The sequence below is a fragment of the Anolis carolinensis genome, chromosome 2, assembly GCF_035594765.1.
Source record: "Anolis carolinensis isolate JA03-04 chromosome 2, rAnoCar3.1.pri, whole genome shotgun sequence".
NCBI lineage: Eukaryota > Metazoa > Chordata > Lepidosauria > Squamata > Dactyloidae > Anolis > Anolis carolinensis.
In genome coordinates this window covers 57657033-57677092 of record NC_085842.1, presented here as the reverse complement: position 1 = coordinate 57677092, position 20060 = coordinate 57657033, and the positions used below count along the sequence as shown (strand labels likewise).

General features: G+C 38.2%; 1 protein-coding gene across 4 annotated transcripts in view; it reads left to right on the top strand.

Moving 5' to 3' along the window:
• The window catches only part of rad18 (RAD18 E3 ubiquitin protein ligase), a 154768-nt gene extending 135109 nt beyond the window's left edge, over positions 1-19659 (top strand). For 3 of the 4 annotated variants that reach the window (XM_062969758.1, XM_062969757.1, XM_062969756.1), the window contains one exon: positions 16345-19659. In XM_062969758.1, the coding sequence (XP_062825828.1) occupies positions 16345-16438 (94 nt within the window). In that variant the 3' untranslated portion in view covers positions 16439-19659. The remainder of the gene's footprint in view (positions 1-16344) is intronic. The other variant, XR_010002558.1, reaches the window with a different exon arrangement.
• Positions 19660-20060: the final 401 nt, after the last annotated feature.

The window sequence follows — 20060 nt, the reverse complement described above, 5'->3', positions numbered from 1 at the left end:
AGAATCATAGGAGCATAGAATTGGAAAGGGTCCTATAAAAATCAAGGGTAAATCTCTGGCTCAAAGCACCCCCAGCAGATAGCTGTCTAGCCTCATTGAAGACACCCAGAGAAGACCCGACCACCTTTCTAGTTAATGGGTTGTACTGCTTAACTGCTCTCACTGTCTAGAATTCTTTCTAAAATTTCAATTGAAACATACCCTCCTGTAACATAAATCATTAGAACCCTGAAGCAGCATAGAACAAGCCAACACACTCTTTTATCTGGCAGGATTGTCTCATTCATCCTTTCTGACAACTCTGTTTATTTTCTTCATTTACTTGGGTGGGTGCATGTATGTATGTATGTGCTTTCAAGTCACCTTATGGTGACCTCATGAATTTCACAGGGGTTTCTTAGAACAAAGGATACTCAGAAGTGATAATGTCAGTTCCTCTCTCTGACTGATACCATACAGCAAAATAATATTTGTTGGTGGTCTGCTGTCCTAGTATGGCTGATTGGGCCTAAATACCCAACACCATGCCCAACAGCTGGTCATAGCCCTGTCTTCTTGCCCTAACTGAAGCTAATATGTATGCTGACTGCAATTAATATGTGTTTTTATGTTTACAGTTTTTATATCCCAGTTTGGCACAACATCTTTAATCAATTATCATTAAAATTCAAACCTGTTTCTATATAAAACCATTTAGAAATGGCATGCATCCTTGAACGCTATTTTAAATGTATTTCATTCAGGATATATTATGGGGGAGTCTTCTTCTCTGGAGGTTTTTAAGTAGAGGCTAGATGGCCATTTGTTGGGACTGCTTTCACTGGTTTATTACAACCCAGTAACATGTCACATTAACTCTTGAAAGAACATTATTTCATGGCTCCCCCCAGAGACAGTTCTCCTTTCTGACTAATTGTTTCATCTATGTGAACTTCAAAAACCCTTTCTAACTCAAATTCAAACCTTGTCTGCATTCCCAGAGACATCCTCTGTGTTTTTGGTGCATTCATTTCACACACGGTCTGTATTTCATAGTACTTCCTGATAGGCTGCCTTCCAACATTTACTCACCATCATCTTCACAAGAGTAGAATCATAGAGTTGGAAGAGACCTCATGGGCCACCCAGTCCAACCCCCTGCCAAGAAGCAGGAAATCTCATTCAAAGCACCCCCAACAGATGGCCATCTAGCCTCTGCTTAAAAGCCTCCAAAGAAGGAGCCTCCACCACAGTCCAGGGGAGAGAGTTCCACTGCTGAGCAGCTCTCACAGTGAGGAAGTTCTTCCTGATGTTCTGGTGGAACCTCCTTTCCTGCAGCTTAAAGCCATTGTTCCGCGTCCTAGTCTCCAGGACAGCAGAAAACAAGCTTGCTCCCTCCTTCCTATGACTTCCCCTCACATATTTATACATGACTATCATGTCTCCTTTCAGCCTTCTCTTCTGCAGGATAAACATGCCCAGCTCTTTAAGCCGCTCCTCATAGGGCTTGTTCTCCAGACCCTTGATCATTTTAGTCACCCTCTTCTGGACACATTCCAGCTTGTCAACATCTCCCTTCAACTGTGGTGCCCAGAATTGGACACAGTATTCCAGGTGTGGTCTGACCAAGGCAGAATAGAGGGGGAGCATGACTTCCCTGGATCTAGACGCTATACCCCTATTGATGCAGGCCAAAATCCTGTTGGCTTTTTTAGCTGCCGCATCACATTGTTGGCTCATGTTTAACTTGTTGTCCACGAGGACTCCAAGGTCTTTTTCACACATACTGCTGTCGAGCCAGGCATCCCCCATTCTGTATCTTTGTATTTCATTTTTTCTGCCGAAGTAAAGTATCTTGCATTTGTCCCTGTTGAACTTCATTTTGTTTGTTTCGGCCCATCTCTCTAATCTGCAAAGATTGTTTTGAATTCTACTCCTGTCTTCTGGAGTGTTAGCTATCCCTCCCAGTTTGGTGTCATCTGCAAACTTGATGGCAGCACTCCACTCGTCACCTTTTTCCAAGATGAAGATTACGCATTGGTGAGCACCCTTTGGGTTCGTTCGCTTAACCAATTACAGATCCACCTAACTATAGTTTTTTCTAGCCCGCATTTTACTAGTTTGTTTGCCAGAAGGTCGTGGGGGACTTTGTCGAAGGGTTATTGAAATCCAGATACAATACATCCATAGCGTTCCCTGTATCGACCCAGCTTGTAACTATATCGAAAAAAGAGATCAGATTAGTCTGGCATGACTTGTTTTTGGTAAATTCGTGTTGACTATTAGCAATGACTGTATTTGTTTTTAAGTGTTTGCAGACCACTTCCTTAACAATCTTTTCCAGAATTTTGCCTGGTATTGACGTGAGGCTGACCGGACGGTAATTGTTTGGGTTGGCCTTTTTTCCCTTCTTGAAGATAGGGACTACCTTTGCCCTCCTCCAATCTGCTGGGACTTCTCCCGTTCTCCAAGAGCTCTTAAAGATAATTGCCAGTGGTTCTGAAATAACTTCAGTTAGTTCCTTCAATACTCTTGGATGTAGTTGATCTGGCCCTGGGAATCCATTCTCTGGTCTTGCAGTAATAGCAATGTGAAATTTCAATATTATGCAGAACCAGTTGAATGTTTTATTATGTGTGCTCGCCACTCTGTATGTGATTACTTTTTAAGAATAGTTCTAGAAAGACACAAAGGCTAAAGAAGAAGTGTTAATTAATAGAAAAGCATTTCATGACTTTCCATTGAGAACTGCCTTTTGTCTGTCAGTATCTTAGCTTAGGGACAGCATTCAGTTGACACTAATTGAGATGAATAGAAATTCTGAACAATGTATTTTTATTATTTTAGCAGTTGAAAACAAGCTACTTCACACTATAATATGTGAATAATAATTAGAACTGATTCAAAGAAACTAAAGTTAGAGGAACAGAGTTAAGCACTACCTAATCTTTACTTTTTCCTATTGTTCCCGAACTCCTATGTATTTCAGTAGATACGTTACTCAAATTCTTATGTTTTCAGCAGAGAAGATGTCATCTGATTGACTTTTATGTGTCCTCAAATGATTGGGATCTTACGTTTTGCAATTCCCACAATGTCAAAACTTCAGGGAGGATTATCTTGTGATTTGTATGGTAAAATGGAACTCATATAACTCTAAATTTTACCAGTCTTTTAGGTGAATCAGTGAAGCTTCAAGTTATAGTCAGTCCCTACCCAGGAGAGCTTAAATAACCATAGAGAAATATATTGAAGGAGTTTGAACAGAGAAAAATAATTCAATCTTGCAAATGTGTAATACTGAATTGTCAATCCCATAGGCCTGCAATGGATAGGTTTCTAATTATTTGTTATGACATTCTGTGCATTTCTAATGCATTCCCTGCTTAATTATATTCATACTTTACAATCCCCCACAATTTGTAGTCTTTATGCAATTGTGAGAACTGGTGGCAAAATTCCCTTTTGGCTCTAGTAGATGTAAAACCTGTTTTTAAAATGATTTCTGGCTTTTTACTATTCCAAATTAATCTCCAAATAATGTTCTCCATTGGCATGAGGAATGTTTATCAGTGAACCATTTTTGTTATTTATAAAAACAGATGTGCAGTACCTTTAAATTTTTATCATATGTATTCCTTTTTAAAAAATACTGTGTTTTGTATTCTGGAATAAAACTTATTTCCCTCCTATAAACATCACACAGATTTGATTAACTTTAAAATCTCTCTATTGCAATTTGTTTTAGTTTGATCTCTACTATGGTACATGTGTTTTCTCCTTTGCAAGAAGAATAATCATAAATAATAGATTTTGGGCTGCTGCAGCATCCTATATGGTAGCATTGACTTATAGTTGACAAGGACACAAGATGCCAGTAAGTTGGAACACGGTGGATGTTTGCAAGTTGGTATGAAGTTTGGAAAGCCCCTTTGGAGTCTACAAAGTATTTGATGGTGGAATTAAAACAATCTGGTGAATTGGTAGGATTTAAAATAAGAAAAAAAACCCACCGATGTTGTCTTAAAATATGAGTAAGGAAGATCAGTTTTAAAATAGAAAAAAAGCTAAAGTATCCAAAATATTAATTTGACAAATATGAATGTTTGTTATTTCAAAATAACTGTTAAGGTTGGGAATGAGTTTCAGAAAGACATGAGTAGATGGGAGAAATTACATCTGTCCTTGTTGGAGAGGATGTTTTCTGTGATAAAAATGAGTGTTCTACTTAGAATGTTATTCTTATTCAGACAGTATCGGTTTTGGCAACAGATGCAAGGAATGGCAGATACACATGCTTAAGCTTATATGGCAGGAGGGAAAAACAGGAGTTACAAGATGCAAATCAGAGGTGAATTTGAAATTGTACTTTTCTGTCTGCAATTTGGTATGGTTGAAGGAATGGATGATGCTGAGAAAAAGGTACCAAGATATGATGGGAAACTACCAAGGGGGGTGTATAATGAAGATTAGGGAGACTTAGTAGAGGGTTTTGATTTTCATGAGTTTTCATATTTGCAGCCCTATGAAAGATTTAAGATAAATAAAAAGAATTTTGGTTTTAAACATATTAAACATCCAAGTATATAAGGATGATGAACATTATTAGTAAAAACTTTCAGATTTTGCTATGGTCAGATAAAATTATCATGTGGTAAAGTATATGGGGAACATCTGCTCCATGATCATAACACTGTCACTGCGTTTTAGTCCCTAAACTAGTTTTGTGAAGATAGTTCAAGAGTGTAACATGAGAGCTCTACTACATTTTCCTGTGTCGAATTCTTCTGTACGAATGGCAGCACAGTCTGTGCTCCCACATTGCACATTTGAGTGTACAAGTTTCATGCTGATGCATGCAATTCTGTGCGATAGGAAAATAATAATAATAATAATAATAATAATAATAATAATAATAATAATAATAATCACGATCTGCCAACTACAAAAGGCCACCCTACTGGGATCTGCACGCATCATCCGAAAATACATCACACAGTCCTAGACACTTGGGAAGTGTTCGACTTGTGATTTTGTGATATGAAATCCAGCATATCTATCTTGTTTGCTGTGTCATACAACGTCGTTGTGTCAATAATAATAATAATATTTATTTATTTATACCCCAATTTTTTCTCTCCATAAAGAGACTCAAGGATTTGCTTGCATTTGCTCTACAAAAGTAGTCAACTGATTACAGTGTGCTCTGAAGAAATAAGTAAGCGTAGATAACTAAATGGATCAGGGATCTAAAAGTGACACTTTGGAGCAATTTCAGCAAAACCTGTATGCTGTTGGAAAAATTATTGTGAGTGTGAGGACAGGTCACTTCTGATCCTTAAAATGTTGAATATATATATATATATATATATATATATATAGAGAGAGAGAGAGAGAGAGAGAGAGAGAGAGAGGATGAGGAAAAAACGGAACTGGGTATGCAGTCTACAAGGATGCCTTTTTCTTTCATTGTCACATGCATAACATAAATTACATCTTAATAGCTTTTTTACAGTTGGGTGAATATTTTATCCTCCATTTCAGCACTACATGGGATTTCAAGCTGTTGAGCAGAATAATGGAACTCAGCTTTCTAATAGCTGGTGTCATACAGTTTACTCTGTGTAAAAGCATTATTTTTGGGAATCATCTCCTCAAATTTGAAATCCCAACGAAAATAATACTGGATTTTTTTCTCCATACTAGTAAATAAATATTGTTTAAAAACCAACAAAGAATATAATATGATAAACATGCAATAAAAATTATCCAGACTTTTAGAAAATAATTTCAAGCAAAAACTTAGTCAAAGACATTGTGGTATGTATGTTCAGTGTTTCAAAATCTGAACTCTATTTCCTAAGGCAATAATGATTAAAATTCTACCATATGAAAAAATATAACCTCAGCCAAGAGCTCATAATTTTATTTATTTAGAAGACAACTCATTATTTTGGAGAACAACAGTAGTTCTATCTTGCATACACTTTCTTGACTTCATAAGGTTTTTACATGCTAAAGTCTCCCTCCCTCTCCCCAGCACTTATTTGCACAGCAGTGTGTCTTAGGATCAAGAGTGTATCCTTCAGTGGTTATTTCTAGACAACATTATCATTGTTTACTTTTTAAAAAGTTTTATCAAGTAACATATGTTTGTACTTAAAATAACTTTCTAATTAAGACCTAATTAATGACTGTTTATTTGGACAACTAAGCTAGCAGCATATGGCTGTTTTCCAAACCAAGAATCTCTCCTTTAAAAATGTTCAAGTAGTTTGTCTCAAAGACCCAACGCGATGTAATGGTTTGAATGTTAAAGTAGGACACTCAAGTTTTAATAATAATAATAATAATAATAATAATAATAATAACTTTATTTTTATATCCCGCCCCATCTCCCAGGAGGGACTTGGAGCGGCTTACATGGGGCCATGCCCAACAACAATACAATAACAGCAATAAAACAATAAAACAAAATCGGCAATAAAACAATGTCGCATCAATAAAAACATAACATCAATAAACAGTTATAAAAGTCAGCGCACGGCATAAAATGGTTAAAAACAGGGCTAAAAACACGGAGCTGGGCCAAGGGGAAAAACTTCAGCGTGGTAGAGGTAGTTTCACAGTTTAAAAATCAATAAAGTGCAAAATAATCGTGGCCAGGCAACCTATTATTAGATGGGCAGGAAAATCGACCCTATAATAATTAACCCTCAAAGGCTTTTTGGAAGAGCCAGGTCTTAAGGCTCTTCCGAAAGGAGAGTAGGGTAGGGGCCTGCCTGATCTCCCTAGGGAGGGAGTTCCAAAGCCGGGGGACCACAACAGAGAAGGCCCTCTCTCTCGTCCCCACCAGCCACGACTGCGAAGGTGGTGGAAGCGAGAGGAGTTTTAATACTTAATCAGCCATGAAAATCTACTGGATTTGGGCAAGTCACATTCACAGAGTCTTAGAAGGAGGCAATGGCAAACCTCATCTGATCCCTGAAAGAGTTGCCATAAATCAAGAGTAGACAAGTACATTTCATGTTGTGTATAATGGGTGTGTGTGAAAATTTACTGAGGTGTCATGGATTACAAGCCACATCTTGAAATACATGGAATCCTATATGTAGGCTTCAGGTGTATATGCGCTTGGTACATAGTTGGTGGTGAAACCAGTGTGAAATGGGAAGAAGAAAATCACATTTATATTATTAACATTTCTCAAAGTTTTCAAAAGAAGCAACCGTTAACTACCACACCATAATATGCAGTTACCTATGAAGAGTTAATAATAATAAATAATAAAAATAAAAAATAAAACTTTATTTATACCCTGCCACCATCTCCCCGTGGGGACTCGGGGCGGCTTACATGGAGCAGAGGCCCAAACAACATAGAACAAAACATAGGCAACATAATACAAATCACACTATAAAAAGATAAAACAGTAATACAATATATCAATTAAAACAAAAATACAGGATAAAAAATTGCATTTAAAACACATAAATGGTAAAATCGTAATAAAAACGGGATAGATTATTAAAAACCCTCTGGGGCTGATTAATTAATGACTGTATCCAAAGGCCTGCCGAAACATCCAAGTCTTCAGTTGTTTCCTGAAGGAAGGGAGGGATGGAGCCAACCTAATCTCCCTGGGGAGGGAGTTCCAGAGTCGGGGAGCCACGGCCGAGAAGGCCCTCTCTCTCGTCCCCACCAAACGCAGTTGTGAGGAGGGCGGAAGCGAGAGGAGATCTCAGCGACCGGGTGGGTTCATAGGGGATGACGTGGTCACGAAGATAGGCAGGTCCCAAACCGTTTAGTTAATTCAATATGTTGAGCTTTCAACTGTATTGAAGCTAGGGTGTCCTGCAGCATTTCCAAGTCTTTTAAAAAAAACAATGTGTTTAGTCTCCTAGATCAAGGATTTCGTTGTTCATTATCTAATATTTTGTGCCTTGTTTTTTTAATGATTGCAGTGCAGTTGAAGAAGCAACCATGTGGTAGGAATTAGTGTCCATTATAGAAGTCAATCCTTCTTGGATCATGCATGGTTATTGCTTTATGTGTTAATGTGATGTAATCCAGTTTGACACAACTATGTTGGGTTTTTAAAATAACCTTTATCAACAGGGCTGAGATGATGCATGAACCATGATGCTGAATTCTTGAAAACTAGGTTGCATACTAAGTGTTTTAAGACTGCTTTTCAAGAACTAACACCATTTATGTCACAGACATTTTCCTTCAGTATATCATCCTCAAATCTCACTTTTTGTGTAAATTGAGTTTTCCTGCAGACCAATAAGTAGAATTTTAGATTTCAGCACTGGAGCCATAGCTTTCTCAAAGCTTAGGTTGTCATTTTTTATAAAATGGAAATACTGACTGACTGTTCCAATGGAAAACATGAAGCTTTTTGAGTAACAATGTGTTCTTATAAAATAATAATTAGCAGTAGGAGGTTGAATTTGAATACCTACTATTGCCTTGAAAACAAATGATAGGGATAGAGTGATATCAGTCACAGATACTGTACTATCATTCAATAAACCTAAGTGGTAATGTAAGTGCCGTAAAAGAGTTCTATTATAGTATTAATTTGCAGTCATTTAAATAATTTAGCCTGATATGTATTAATGAGATCTTGTAGAACCTACAAAATTACCGCACTGAATAAAAAATTGAGGTGACAAAAACTTTCCATGTAGAACTAAATTTAGTAGGTTCCAAATTGCTTGCTTCCCCCATATGTGATGTGGGAGCATAGCCTGTGCTGCCAGTAGAACAGGGGAGGAATCGATCTCAGGAAGCACTTTGGCTACAACCACAGAAACTGATGGGCGATCACATTGGTATTATGGATTTTAAGGATTCTTTTTGTATCTTAGGGAGTAGCCAAAACTCAATGATTGAACACTGCAGCTAGCTGCAGCTCAGTAAAGTACAACTCTTAGTAAGATGTCTCTGGGTAATATTCAGATTTCACTGAGTTTTGTGTGTGTGTATGTGGGTGTGTATTTCACTGGCTACTCATTACATTTATTACACTGTTCAACTTACATTTTGGTGACTCGAATGTTAGCTCTGTTTCTAGGTATAGTTGATCTGCTGATTCCAAAAATGGAACCAGTTTTCCCCTATCGGCTCTAGCTTTTGAAATATAGAACATATGCTATCTACCAGTCACCACTTGCTTGCCCATAGAAAACCAAGATAACCATATATAAAAAATGAGATCTGATGCGGTTTATCCAATGCAATTTTCTGAATTAGCACCTCAAATAACCCCCAGGAACAGGCTTAAAAACCAAGACACTGAGAATATTTTTTGTTGATCTGTGCTATCATTAGAGCTGATTCAAACTGAATATTTTAATCCTGTTGAAATTGCTACATGAACCATAAATTTGAAGCCTTCACAAATTGGTTCCTAGGTCCATCTGAATTTCAGTTGCTAAACCCATCTGAATCAATTGCTGAATGGTAAGGTAAAATATATCAACAAATATGGAAAACAAAATAACGACCCACAGATTGGAAGTGCTCAATATTGTAAGTGCTCGTTCCAGTTCCCAAGAAAGAAGTTAGCAGTAATCCTAGGATCATTTTAAAATGTTTATTATTATTATTTTCAGAATTATTGTTAAAATACTACATAAAATTGTACAAACATTCTGAACATTTTCCATTGGTAACACATATTTACCTTGTTCCCCCTCTTTCTCACAGGATTGTATTAATTTCACATGCATGCAAAGTGATGCTCAGAATCCTATAACAGACTTTTTCCATATGTGGAGTGAGAAATACCACATCCAAGCTGCATTCAGGACAGAAAGAAGCACTTGATATCATATTGCCAACATATACTGAATAATGAATAATTTCAAAAGAAAATTAGCCTGTGCATTATAGAGCAACACCTTTGATTTCATAGATCACACCAGCTATAGATTGCTCTTATAAATGGGCATGCCACAATGCTTGATTGTCCTGATGTGTAACCTCTATTTCTGTTAGAGCATAACATTGAAAAATGGAACAGTTTCCAGTTGCTAAGATGATAAGGCAGAGCTGTATTTTATTACACTATCTGTTTACATTGTATGCCAAAAATATACAGTAATCAGAATTAGATTTGGAGCAAAGAAACGTTAAAATTGGAGGAAGGAATATCGACAATCTAAGATATGCAGATGACAGCTTTCTACTAGCAGAAAATAGCAAACATTTTGAGGTGTGTGGCGCAGGCTGGAGAGCAAGCCAGCTGCAACCACCTGCAATGAATCACTCTGACCAGGAGGTCATGAGTTCAAGGCCCGCTCGGAGCCTATGTTTGTCTTGTCTTTGTTCTATGTTAAAAGGCATTGAATGTTTGCCTATATGTGTAATGTGATCCGCCCTGAGTCCCCTTCGGGGTGAGAAGGGCGGAATATAAATGCTGTAAATAAATAAATAAATAAATAAAACATTTCACTTTGTTGAATATAGTCAAGGCAGAAAGTGCAAAGACAGATGTACAGTTGAACACAACTTCAAATAGGTGATGAAGACATAGAGATAGGGCAATAAGAAAGGGGGAAGATAATTGCAGATGGATAATAATAATAATGGGTGGCAGTGAGTTTTTCAGGCCTTATGGCCATGTTCCAGCAGCATTCTCTCCTAACATTTTGCCTGCATCTGTGACTGGCATCTTCAGAGGTTCTGTCGGCAGTGAGGCAAGTGGAGTGTATATATAGCTGTGGAAGAGAGAAAGAGCTGGAGCTGGAGAAAGAGCTGGAGAAAGAACTATTGTCTGTTTAAAGAAAGTGAATGTTGCAATTAGCAAGCTTGAATTAGCCTTTGGGTAGCCCATACAGCCCGAAAAAAGTCACACAATCCAGTGATTCTGGCCATGAAAGCCGATGATGATGATGATGATGATGATGATGATGATGATGATGATGATGATGAATCTTATCTGTTTCTCATGGCTTGAGATGGGTTACAGTGCTAAAAACACACAATCATCTAAAACGGGTCCCCAAACTAAGGCCCAGGGGCCGGATGCAGCCCTCTAGGGTCATTTACCTGGCCCCTACTCTCAGTTTTAGACTTAGACTCGTCCAAAGTCTGAAATGACTTGAAGGCACACAACAACAACAACAACAATCCTACTTAACTTGACTATCTCATTGACCAGAAGCAGGCCTACACTTCCCATTGAAATCCTGATAGGTTTACTGTATGTTGGAGCCTCTGGTGGCTCAGTGTGTTAAAGCGCTGAGCTGCTGAACTTGCAGATCGAAAGGTCCCAGGTTCAAATCCGGGAAGCGGAGTGAGCGCCCGCTGTTAGCTCCAGCTTCTGCCAACCTAGCAGTTCAAAAGCATGCAAATGTGAGTAGATCAATACCCTGTTTCCCTGAAAATAAGACATCCCCAAATAATAAGACCTAGCAGAGGTTTTGCTGAATTGCTAAATATAAGGCCTCCCCCGAAAGTAAGACCTAGCAAAGTTTTTGTTTGGAAGCATGCCCGGCGCCCGCCAAACAAAACACCAGAACTTGCAGGATCGGTAAATGTACATACCAGTTGTACATGGAAATAATGGTATTAATATATTAAAATGTTATATTATTTATATACAGTAGTAACAAGAAATTCTTGACAGGAATCATAGTTTGTCTGGTTTGGTTCTGTTGGTTTGTGATAACAACTACTGTACAGTATATAATAAATGTTCATTTTTTTGTTTAACAATAAATGTGAATTCTTCTTCATGGAAAAATAAGACATCCCCTAAAAATAAGACCTAGCACATCTTTGGGAGCAAAAAATAATATAAGACACTGTCTTATTTTCGGGGAAACACGGTAGGTACCGCTCCAGCGGGAAGGTAACGGTCCTCCATGCCGGCCACATGACCTTGGAGGTGTCTACAGACAACACCGGTTCTTCGGCTTAGAAATGGAGATGAGCACCAACCCCCAGAGTTGGCCACGACTGGGCTTAACGTCAGGGGAAACCTTTACCTTTTACCTTACTGTATGTTGGTTAAAATTATTTTTATTTTTAAATATTGTATTGTTCTTACATTTATTAATATTCTGCTATGATAATAATAGAATATATTGTGTATACATATAATATTGATACTAATATTATAATGTCATACAATATAATACAAATAATAATGCAACATAATAATATTAATTATACATTATATATTAAATGTAATATTACTAATAATATTACAGTATAGTGGTATAGTACAATATAGTAATATATAATGCTAATATTGTGCTATGCCATTAATATAATATATTGTACTAGCTGTGCCCGGCCACGCGTTGCTGTGGCGTATGGGAATTCTTTGTTAGGTAGGTGGAATAACAGTGAATAGCTTTGTAGCCTGAAAGCCTGGCCATTTTCTTATGTGAATCCTTGTTTGGTGAGGTGGAATAGAAAGGAATAGGCTTGCTGCTTGGAAGGTTAGGTAGTTGCCTTTTAGGGGAATGTTTTTTTGGGGTGGTAGAATTGTAATGAATAGCCTCGGTGGTTCAAAGCCTGGGTGCTTGCTACCTAGGGGAAATCTTTGGTTGGTCAGCTTCAGAGTAGTATCACTGTTTCAAAGCCTGGCCACCTTTTCCGAAGGTTAATCTTTTATTGCTGTGGTTGAATTGCACTGAATATCCTTGCAGCTCCAATGTGTGGCTGTATTTATTATTTTGTATTTTATATATATATTACAAAATATAGAAAGCATGGCAATAAGAATAGTAGAATTCCCTCCCATGGTAGCCCCCTCCCGAAGAAAGCCCCTCCTGTAATTCCTCGTCCTGTTTTTCGTTGTTTCCCAACCTTGTGTTCTATTGTCGGGTCTTTCCTTGCCTTTGTTTATATTTTGTTTGGAGGGGGGAGGGGGGAGGGAGTGTGCCTCCCCTTCCCTTCCCTCCTCCCACTGGGGAAGCCCATTCCCCTTTCCTCTTCCGCCCCTTCGTCCTCCTTTTCCTCTTCTTCCTTCGCCTCTATGGGGCGGCCGAAGGGGGAGCAGTAATTCTTCCAAAGGAAGAGAGAGAGCAGGAGGAGGAGGAGACCCTTGCTTACCTTTTTCTTTTCCTTTTCTGGCCTTGGAAGGGAAGGCCGGAAAGCCCATGGGCGCCGGTATGGCCCTGGGAGTTGGAAAGCTGTGAAGGGGGTGGGGCCAGGAGGTCAGGTGGTGGGGGGACGATAGGGAGGCCCATGGGTGGAGGAAGGTGTGGGCCCCGAGGTCCCAGAGGAGACCAGGTGCAGCCTGAATGGGCAGAAGGAAGGGGCCGGGGCCTGCCGGGAAAAGGCCAGGAGGCATCTGGTAAGGGTTCACAGAGAAGGAGGGGGGACCTGGGAGAGGGAGCGAGCTGATCCTGGGCAGCCATGCTGTCCCGAAAAATACTTTGAGTTCCGCGCGCATGCGTATATTACCTGTTGTGGGTTTTGGCCTTTTTTTGGTGTTGTGATTATGTTTTTGTTGTTTTGTGAATCGCCGTGATGCCAAAAGCCTTTTATAGATATAGATAGATACATACAACTTGTAAGCCGCTCTTGAGACCCCTTCGGTGCAAGAGAGGGCAGGGTATAAATGTAGTAAATAAATAAATAATTGTTGTTTTTGGGGGGGTTGCACTACAAATAAGACATGTGCAGTGTGCATAGGAATTCATTCGTATTTTTTTTCTAAATGATAATTCAGCCCCTCAACAGTCTCAGGGACCATGAACCGGCCCTCTTTAAAAGTTTGAGGACCCCTGATCTAAAACGTTCTATGAAATACATATATTAAGACATATTTCTACAAAATACATATTAAATACACAGAACAAAGATGAAAGATGCAAGTTTAAAATTCTTGATTAAAACTAGTTGGGTTGGCCTGCCAGAAGAGATAGGTCTTCAAATGTGTTTTAAATTGCAACAGCTCATTTAGCTGTCTGATCTTTTCTAGCTGGTAATTTCATGTCCAATGAAAAGACCCTCTGGGTTACAATCGCCAGTGGTGTAATGGCAGGCTGGAGTAGCTGTTCCCCAGAGGACCTAACTGTGCAGGACGGATTGTACAGGAGAACGTGATTCTTTAGGTAACCTGGGCCCAAACCATGTAGGGCTTTTAAGGTCAAAACCAGCACCTTGTACTTTGCCTAGAAACTAATTGACAGCCAGTGGAGTGAGTTTAGGATAGGTGTATTATGCTCACTGCTGGATGTTCTGGCTGCTATATTTTGAACCAACTGGAGTTTCCAAACTTGGTACAAAGGTAGCCCAACATACAGCATATTTAACGAAGTCCAACCTTGAGATTACCAGTGTGTGCACTACCATCTTTAGATTCTCCAAATATAGGAAGGGGCACAGCTGGTATCAGCCAAAGCTGATAATAAGCACTCCTGACCATTGCATCGAGCTGGGCTGACAGTTGGAGAGACAGTTCCAGGAGCACACTCCCACGCTGCTGACACAGTCTTTTAGGGGGAGTGTAACCCCATCCAAAACTGGTTAACATAAGTCCATCTCTACATTAGGATCCTTGATGGCAAGCACCTCTGTTTTGTCTGGATTCAGTTTCAATTTGTTTTTCTGCATCCAGCCCATTAAATCTTCTAGGCATTCATTCAGAGGAGACACGCTATCCTAGCTGAGGCTGTTTGTGAAGGCATGAAGAAATATATTTCAAATAATAAGTATGAGCCCACCCTTCAATGAATGATTTCCAGTCTAAAATAGACACAAAGCAAACAACAAAGATAGTGAGGAAAGTAAGCACAGAGAGGAACATTTAATTACTTCAATTATAGATTCTCCAGTTCACTCATAATAATGTAAAGAGACTAGGCTAGAGGTGTCAGAGGCCTCTGAGAGGTCTAGAAGCACTAACAGGGACACACACCCCTTGTCAGTGTTAAGATGGAGCTCACCCACTAAGATGACTATAATAATCTCAACTCTGTATTCTGCTCTGAAACCAGTTTGAAATGAGTCAAAGAAGTGTGTATCATCTAAGACTGCCTGGAGTTGGAGGGCAACTGCCTTTTCAAACACCTTGCCTTTTCAATCACCTTGAAGAATGTTATCAACAGCAAAGTCAACACTTACATGAATTTCATTCATTCAATTGATCTATTCTACTTGGGACTTTCAATTGAATTCAGGTTCATGTGTGCTTTAAATGAGAGCCAGCATGTTGTAGCGGTTTGAGTGTTGGACAGCGACTCTGAAGGCCAGGGCTTTAATCCCAATCAGCCATAGAAATCCACTGTGTGACCTTGGACAAGTCTCACTCTCATGCTTTTAAATTTAAAACAAACAAATGAAATTATAAGAATAAAAGTACTATAAACAGACTATACATAGATTATGGGACTTTGTCAATTTAAACTTTTTAAAAAATGCTATTCCTGTACTTTACATCTTGAAATCAGGAGGTTTTAACCTACACTGGAACTAAATGTAATTTCTTTTGAAACTGAACATTGTGTGACATGACTAGTACATTTACATAATATTGAATGGGGATACATTTCTTTGTAAAATCCCATAACCATGTTTGTCCATTTCTGATCCTAATTAACACTATTACGTAATGTCTCTATAACATTCCACATGTTTCTTACCTATTCTGATTTTTGAAAAATGAATTTCCCAGATCTTTTCTGCAAGTGTGAATTTCTTTTGTATGTATGTGTGGGTTTTAATGTACATGGCTACAGATATTTGTAAAGATACAGCATGTGGTTGTGGGACGGGTTTATATCCTACAAGGCCACTTTGTACAAACACCTGTTTATTTCAAAGGAGAACATAGTGACCATGGATCTTTATAGTAGCAAGCATAGATCTCAAAAATGTAACATTGGCCTCATCTCATTTCCATTATCCACTCATAATATGTGGTCTCTCCCTCACATTGGCTTAGATAGCTTAAGAGGACCAGCTGCACCATATAATAAAGAAGTTGAATGTTCAAAGAATATGAACAAAATGATCCCAGTGCGTATTAACCTTCCTGATTTGGTCTTAAAACCAGAACTGGCTGAGCACCTATAATGAATGCTTCAGCTAAACCCCTGTAAGGGCCTGATTTCTATATTAAATGCCTGAACTTCTGAACAGGCAGGCAGCAAGATTAGAGAACCTGACTAGTTCCTTCTGACCTTTAGCTACATGAATATTGCCTTTTTAATCAGTCTTTGCCCACATTTTAGGTGAGATAAATTGAAGATTAGCCAAAAATACCTTTTGATTGTCACAAAGAATGTGCTCTGTTTATGACTCATATAGCTTTAGATAATAACTCTCTATGTTCAGTTTTTAATATTCTCTCTCTCTCTCTCTCTCTCTCTCTCTCTCTCTCCTTTCTTGTAGCAACAGTTTCCCAGATAAGAACACCACCAAGCAAAAATCACGACACCCCAGAAGCAGCCCAGTCTTTCCCCAGAGTAAGCGAAGGAAAAAATAGCTAAAGTATAACATACTATATCGTGTGATGGAAATTTCTAAGCTCTTTTTACTTCCTCAGAACTCTTTGGCTTTAAGCATTCCAATTCTAAATATATTTAGTTGAAAATAAGTTTCATTGATAGCAATGAAAATTACTCCTAGTAAAACATGCTCTTTTTATTTAAAGTACTGAAACAAATGGATCTGTATTGTATAAAATATTTAAATATTTAAATCATTCCTATTAAAGTTGTTTTCAAACAATATTGGTATTTTAGCTTTTAGAGCAGGCAAGGACAAACTTTGGCCCTCCAGGTGCTTTGGACTTCAACTCCTACAATTCCCAACAGCTGGTAAACTGGCTGGGATTTCTGTGAGCCAAAGTCTAAAGCACCTGGTGGGTTGAAGTTTGCACATGTCTGTTTTAGAACGTGTTAATCTAGGTAGCCCCCCCCCCCCCCATCCCACTGCTTTTCATTTGCCTCCCTTCCAACCATCACTGCTTTTGATGCCTAATAGTGATGGTGTTGGCTTTCGGCTATATATTCAGGCTTATGACTTACTGAGGAAGCCTTTACGGGTGACCATTACTTTATTATACACACTAACAAAAGATATCCTATTCACAAAGAGTTTTAAGGGAGGCAAAATATAGCTCAGTATTTTTATATAGAGATAGTGGCACTTTGCAGGCCTTCTGTTTCACCTGGAGTAAATTGCATTCTCAAAATACAACTGCGTGCTTCCTGTTTTATTCTTAAAATGGCATGACCTTCATAAACTCAGCAGAAAATATTGTGCATTCTTAGGAAATAGAATTAATCAACAATGGCAAATGAAATCATCCCAGTGCCTTGTAAGTATTTTCAAATACTGCCAGTAAGGATTGTGTCCACTTGCCCAAGGCTGGGCAACTATAGGGGTTGATTGGGGACTCTGAAGGGTCAATTTCCCTCATTGTCATCCCACTGTGGCTCAGTCCCCCTGAATTTTCAGAAATGGCTTCAAAAAGGTCAGCAGTATCCCCAGGTCCTCAACAAGGTCACTATTGGTCACTTTACATTTTCATGCTTGAGAAGCTAACTCCTAAATTAGCTTTTCTCTCCAATAGATCACTCTTTCCCTTGCTATGTTAACCTGAACACCACCAAAACCTGTTTCAGAGAATGAAGAGACGCATATGTTTACATTTCACTCTCAGAGTTAATTTGCTTCATCTAAATTCATGTCCTCTTATGCAGGTTATATTAATGTAAATTACACATGACCAAATCAATTTGATAGTCCCAGCTACAGTAAATCCACTGACTCTGGGGGAATTTACTAAGCCAGTTCTCTCGATACAATAAGCCATACCTCATTGAAACAAAAAACTGAATTTAAGCTATTACAATAGCAATAGTAGTGTCTGCTCCTAACATTTTGACATAGGTGGAAACGTTGTGTTTACTCCTATTCATTATTTTTCTCCTATCACTAATTAATAATGTATTCCTTTTTACAATTTGACATGATATGGCATCATGTAAGCTCAAAGGCCCAACAATTGCATAATTGGGCAGAGCATGTCACTTATCACTTTCTTCAAGTTACAGTGGCAGTTGTAGGGATGGGTGAAAGCGGAAATGCTTGCCTTCCAGTCAAGCTTAAACTCAGGCTTGAGTCTTGATTTCCTATTACCATAGCAGAATATCAAACACTGTAATATTGAATGTTTCAGAAATACATGCATACTAAGTACCTTAAAGCAAAAAAAAAATTGTGTAGAAAGTAAACCTGAAGAGAATATAACAGGAGGAATTAGAGATCAAGTTATGCCCTTTATGTATTGTATTGGTTTGTTTATACCCCGCCTTTCCCCCAAAGCTGGAACTCAAAATGGCTTGTATCCCATTTGTTTCATTGTAAAGTTTTAAGCATATGCTTAACTTAGGATGGAATGTATGTTCTTTGAAATTACAAAGCAGAAATGTCTCCTTTCTCCATGGATGCGAGACATTCCCATAAAGCCTTTACTTGGACTAAAATCTGACCATAACATGTGAGTAACCACACAAAGAAAATCTTGGTAGACTGTTCACAGAAATAGCTTCTACAGTTTTCCGGGATCCCTCCTCATCTCACTGCTTATCGCATTCAGTGGAGTTCTGTGTATTTTCAAGAAGGCTGGAAAAGCTTCTGTGGGAAATAAAAGGAAGTCCGCTACTACCAGCCCCGTTGCATTCAACCCAGTGACAGATTCTGGCTTGTCACAAATGGACAGAATTGAATAACCATCACTTTGCAGTTGTATGTTACGCTAGAGACTTACCCAAAATGGTAAAGGACTCAGTTGTGGAATGTTTTAAATATACTGATTGATGGAGTACTTAAGGATAACAGAATTTTGATAGTTTTATTAGTGAATTTCAAAGTGTATAAAATATGGTCATTGTGAATAATAGAATGACCACAAAATCCCCATGGTTTTTTGTAAAAACAGCTTTGTTTTATAAATAACTTTTGCTTGCATTTTCTCACACTAGAGCACTTCGCTAGTTTTCCCCCCTAACACGGTATGGTTAAGGATAGGGGGGAAATCGTTTTGCATTTCAATAATGAATCAGTTTATTTGTAATTCTTGAACTGATGCAAACAGAAATATATATCAAATTTGAGCATACCTTTCCTTCGATTTTCACACTTCTCCAAAATATGTACGCCTTGGTTGAAATGGACAAATCTGTGGAAAATGCATATTCATTTTTGCACAAACTTTTCATCTGCACCCCACCCTTTAAAAATTGATACAGAAATGGGAAGGAAAGGACATGAATGGGCCAAAGTTGTAGAAATATGAACAGGCAGATTTATTCATCCTTAGGTCTAGCGTGTATATTTAGTAATGAAAGGTCATTATATAATATACTTTATCTTAAGTCATTTGAGACACATTTTCCTTTTTCTTATTAGTCTTCAAATGCTTGAATTTGTTGAGCTTTGCCCTGTAAAGCTCAAAAGGACTGATTGAAAAGGGAGCTTGTAGACTTCTTTTTAGAAGCTACCCTTAAACATCATTTAACCCTGTTCAGTGTCATTCCGGAATGTGTTTCTTCTCCTGCCCCCTCATCCATAGTACTGTTAAAGGTCTGAATATCATTATTTTTGTCCATTGCTTTTTCTCTTGTTATACACTATGTCAAATAAATAAGCAATAAAGTGCAAAATAAAACAAATAAATACAAATCTTCCTTTCTTGGATTTGGTTGTGAAACGTGTGTTCTTTATGCTATCACTACAACGATGCTGCCTAATAGTCTTTTGAAACATATTGTTAGTGAACTCTGTGTCAGCAGTGAAATGAAAAATTCTTACATCAAGTATAGAATCCTTGTAAGATAGTAACTTTCTGTGTTTTGATTTCAATTTGGATTAGTTTTTCTCTTCCCAGAAGTAATTATGGTTGTAGAAACGATAATCTGGTCCACAGTGTTCAATTTTTAACAAATTGTGCCTTCAGGTTATGGACCCATGAAGGAATGAAAAAAATTAAGAAATGCATGAAGATCATCCTGTCAGCATCTTTAAAAAGTTGGATTTTGTTGGTCTGGACCAATGCTGTTAGGCACATCATGACCAGAAAGGTATATCAAGTTAGAATT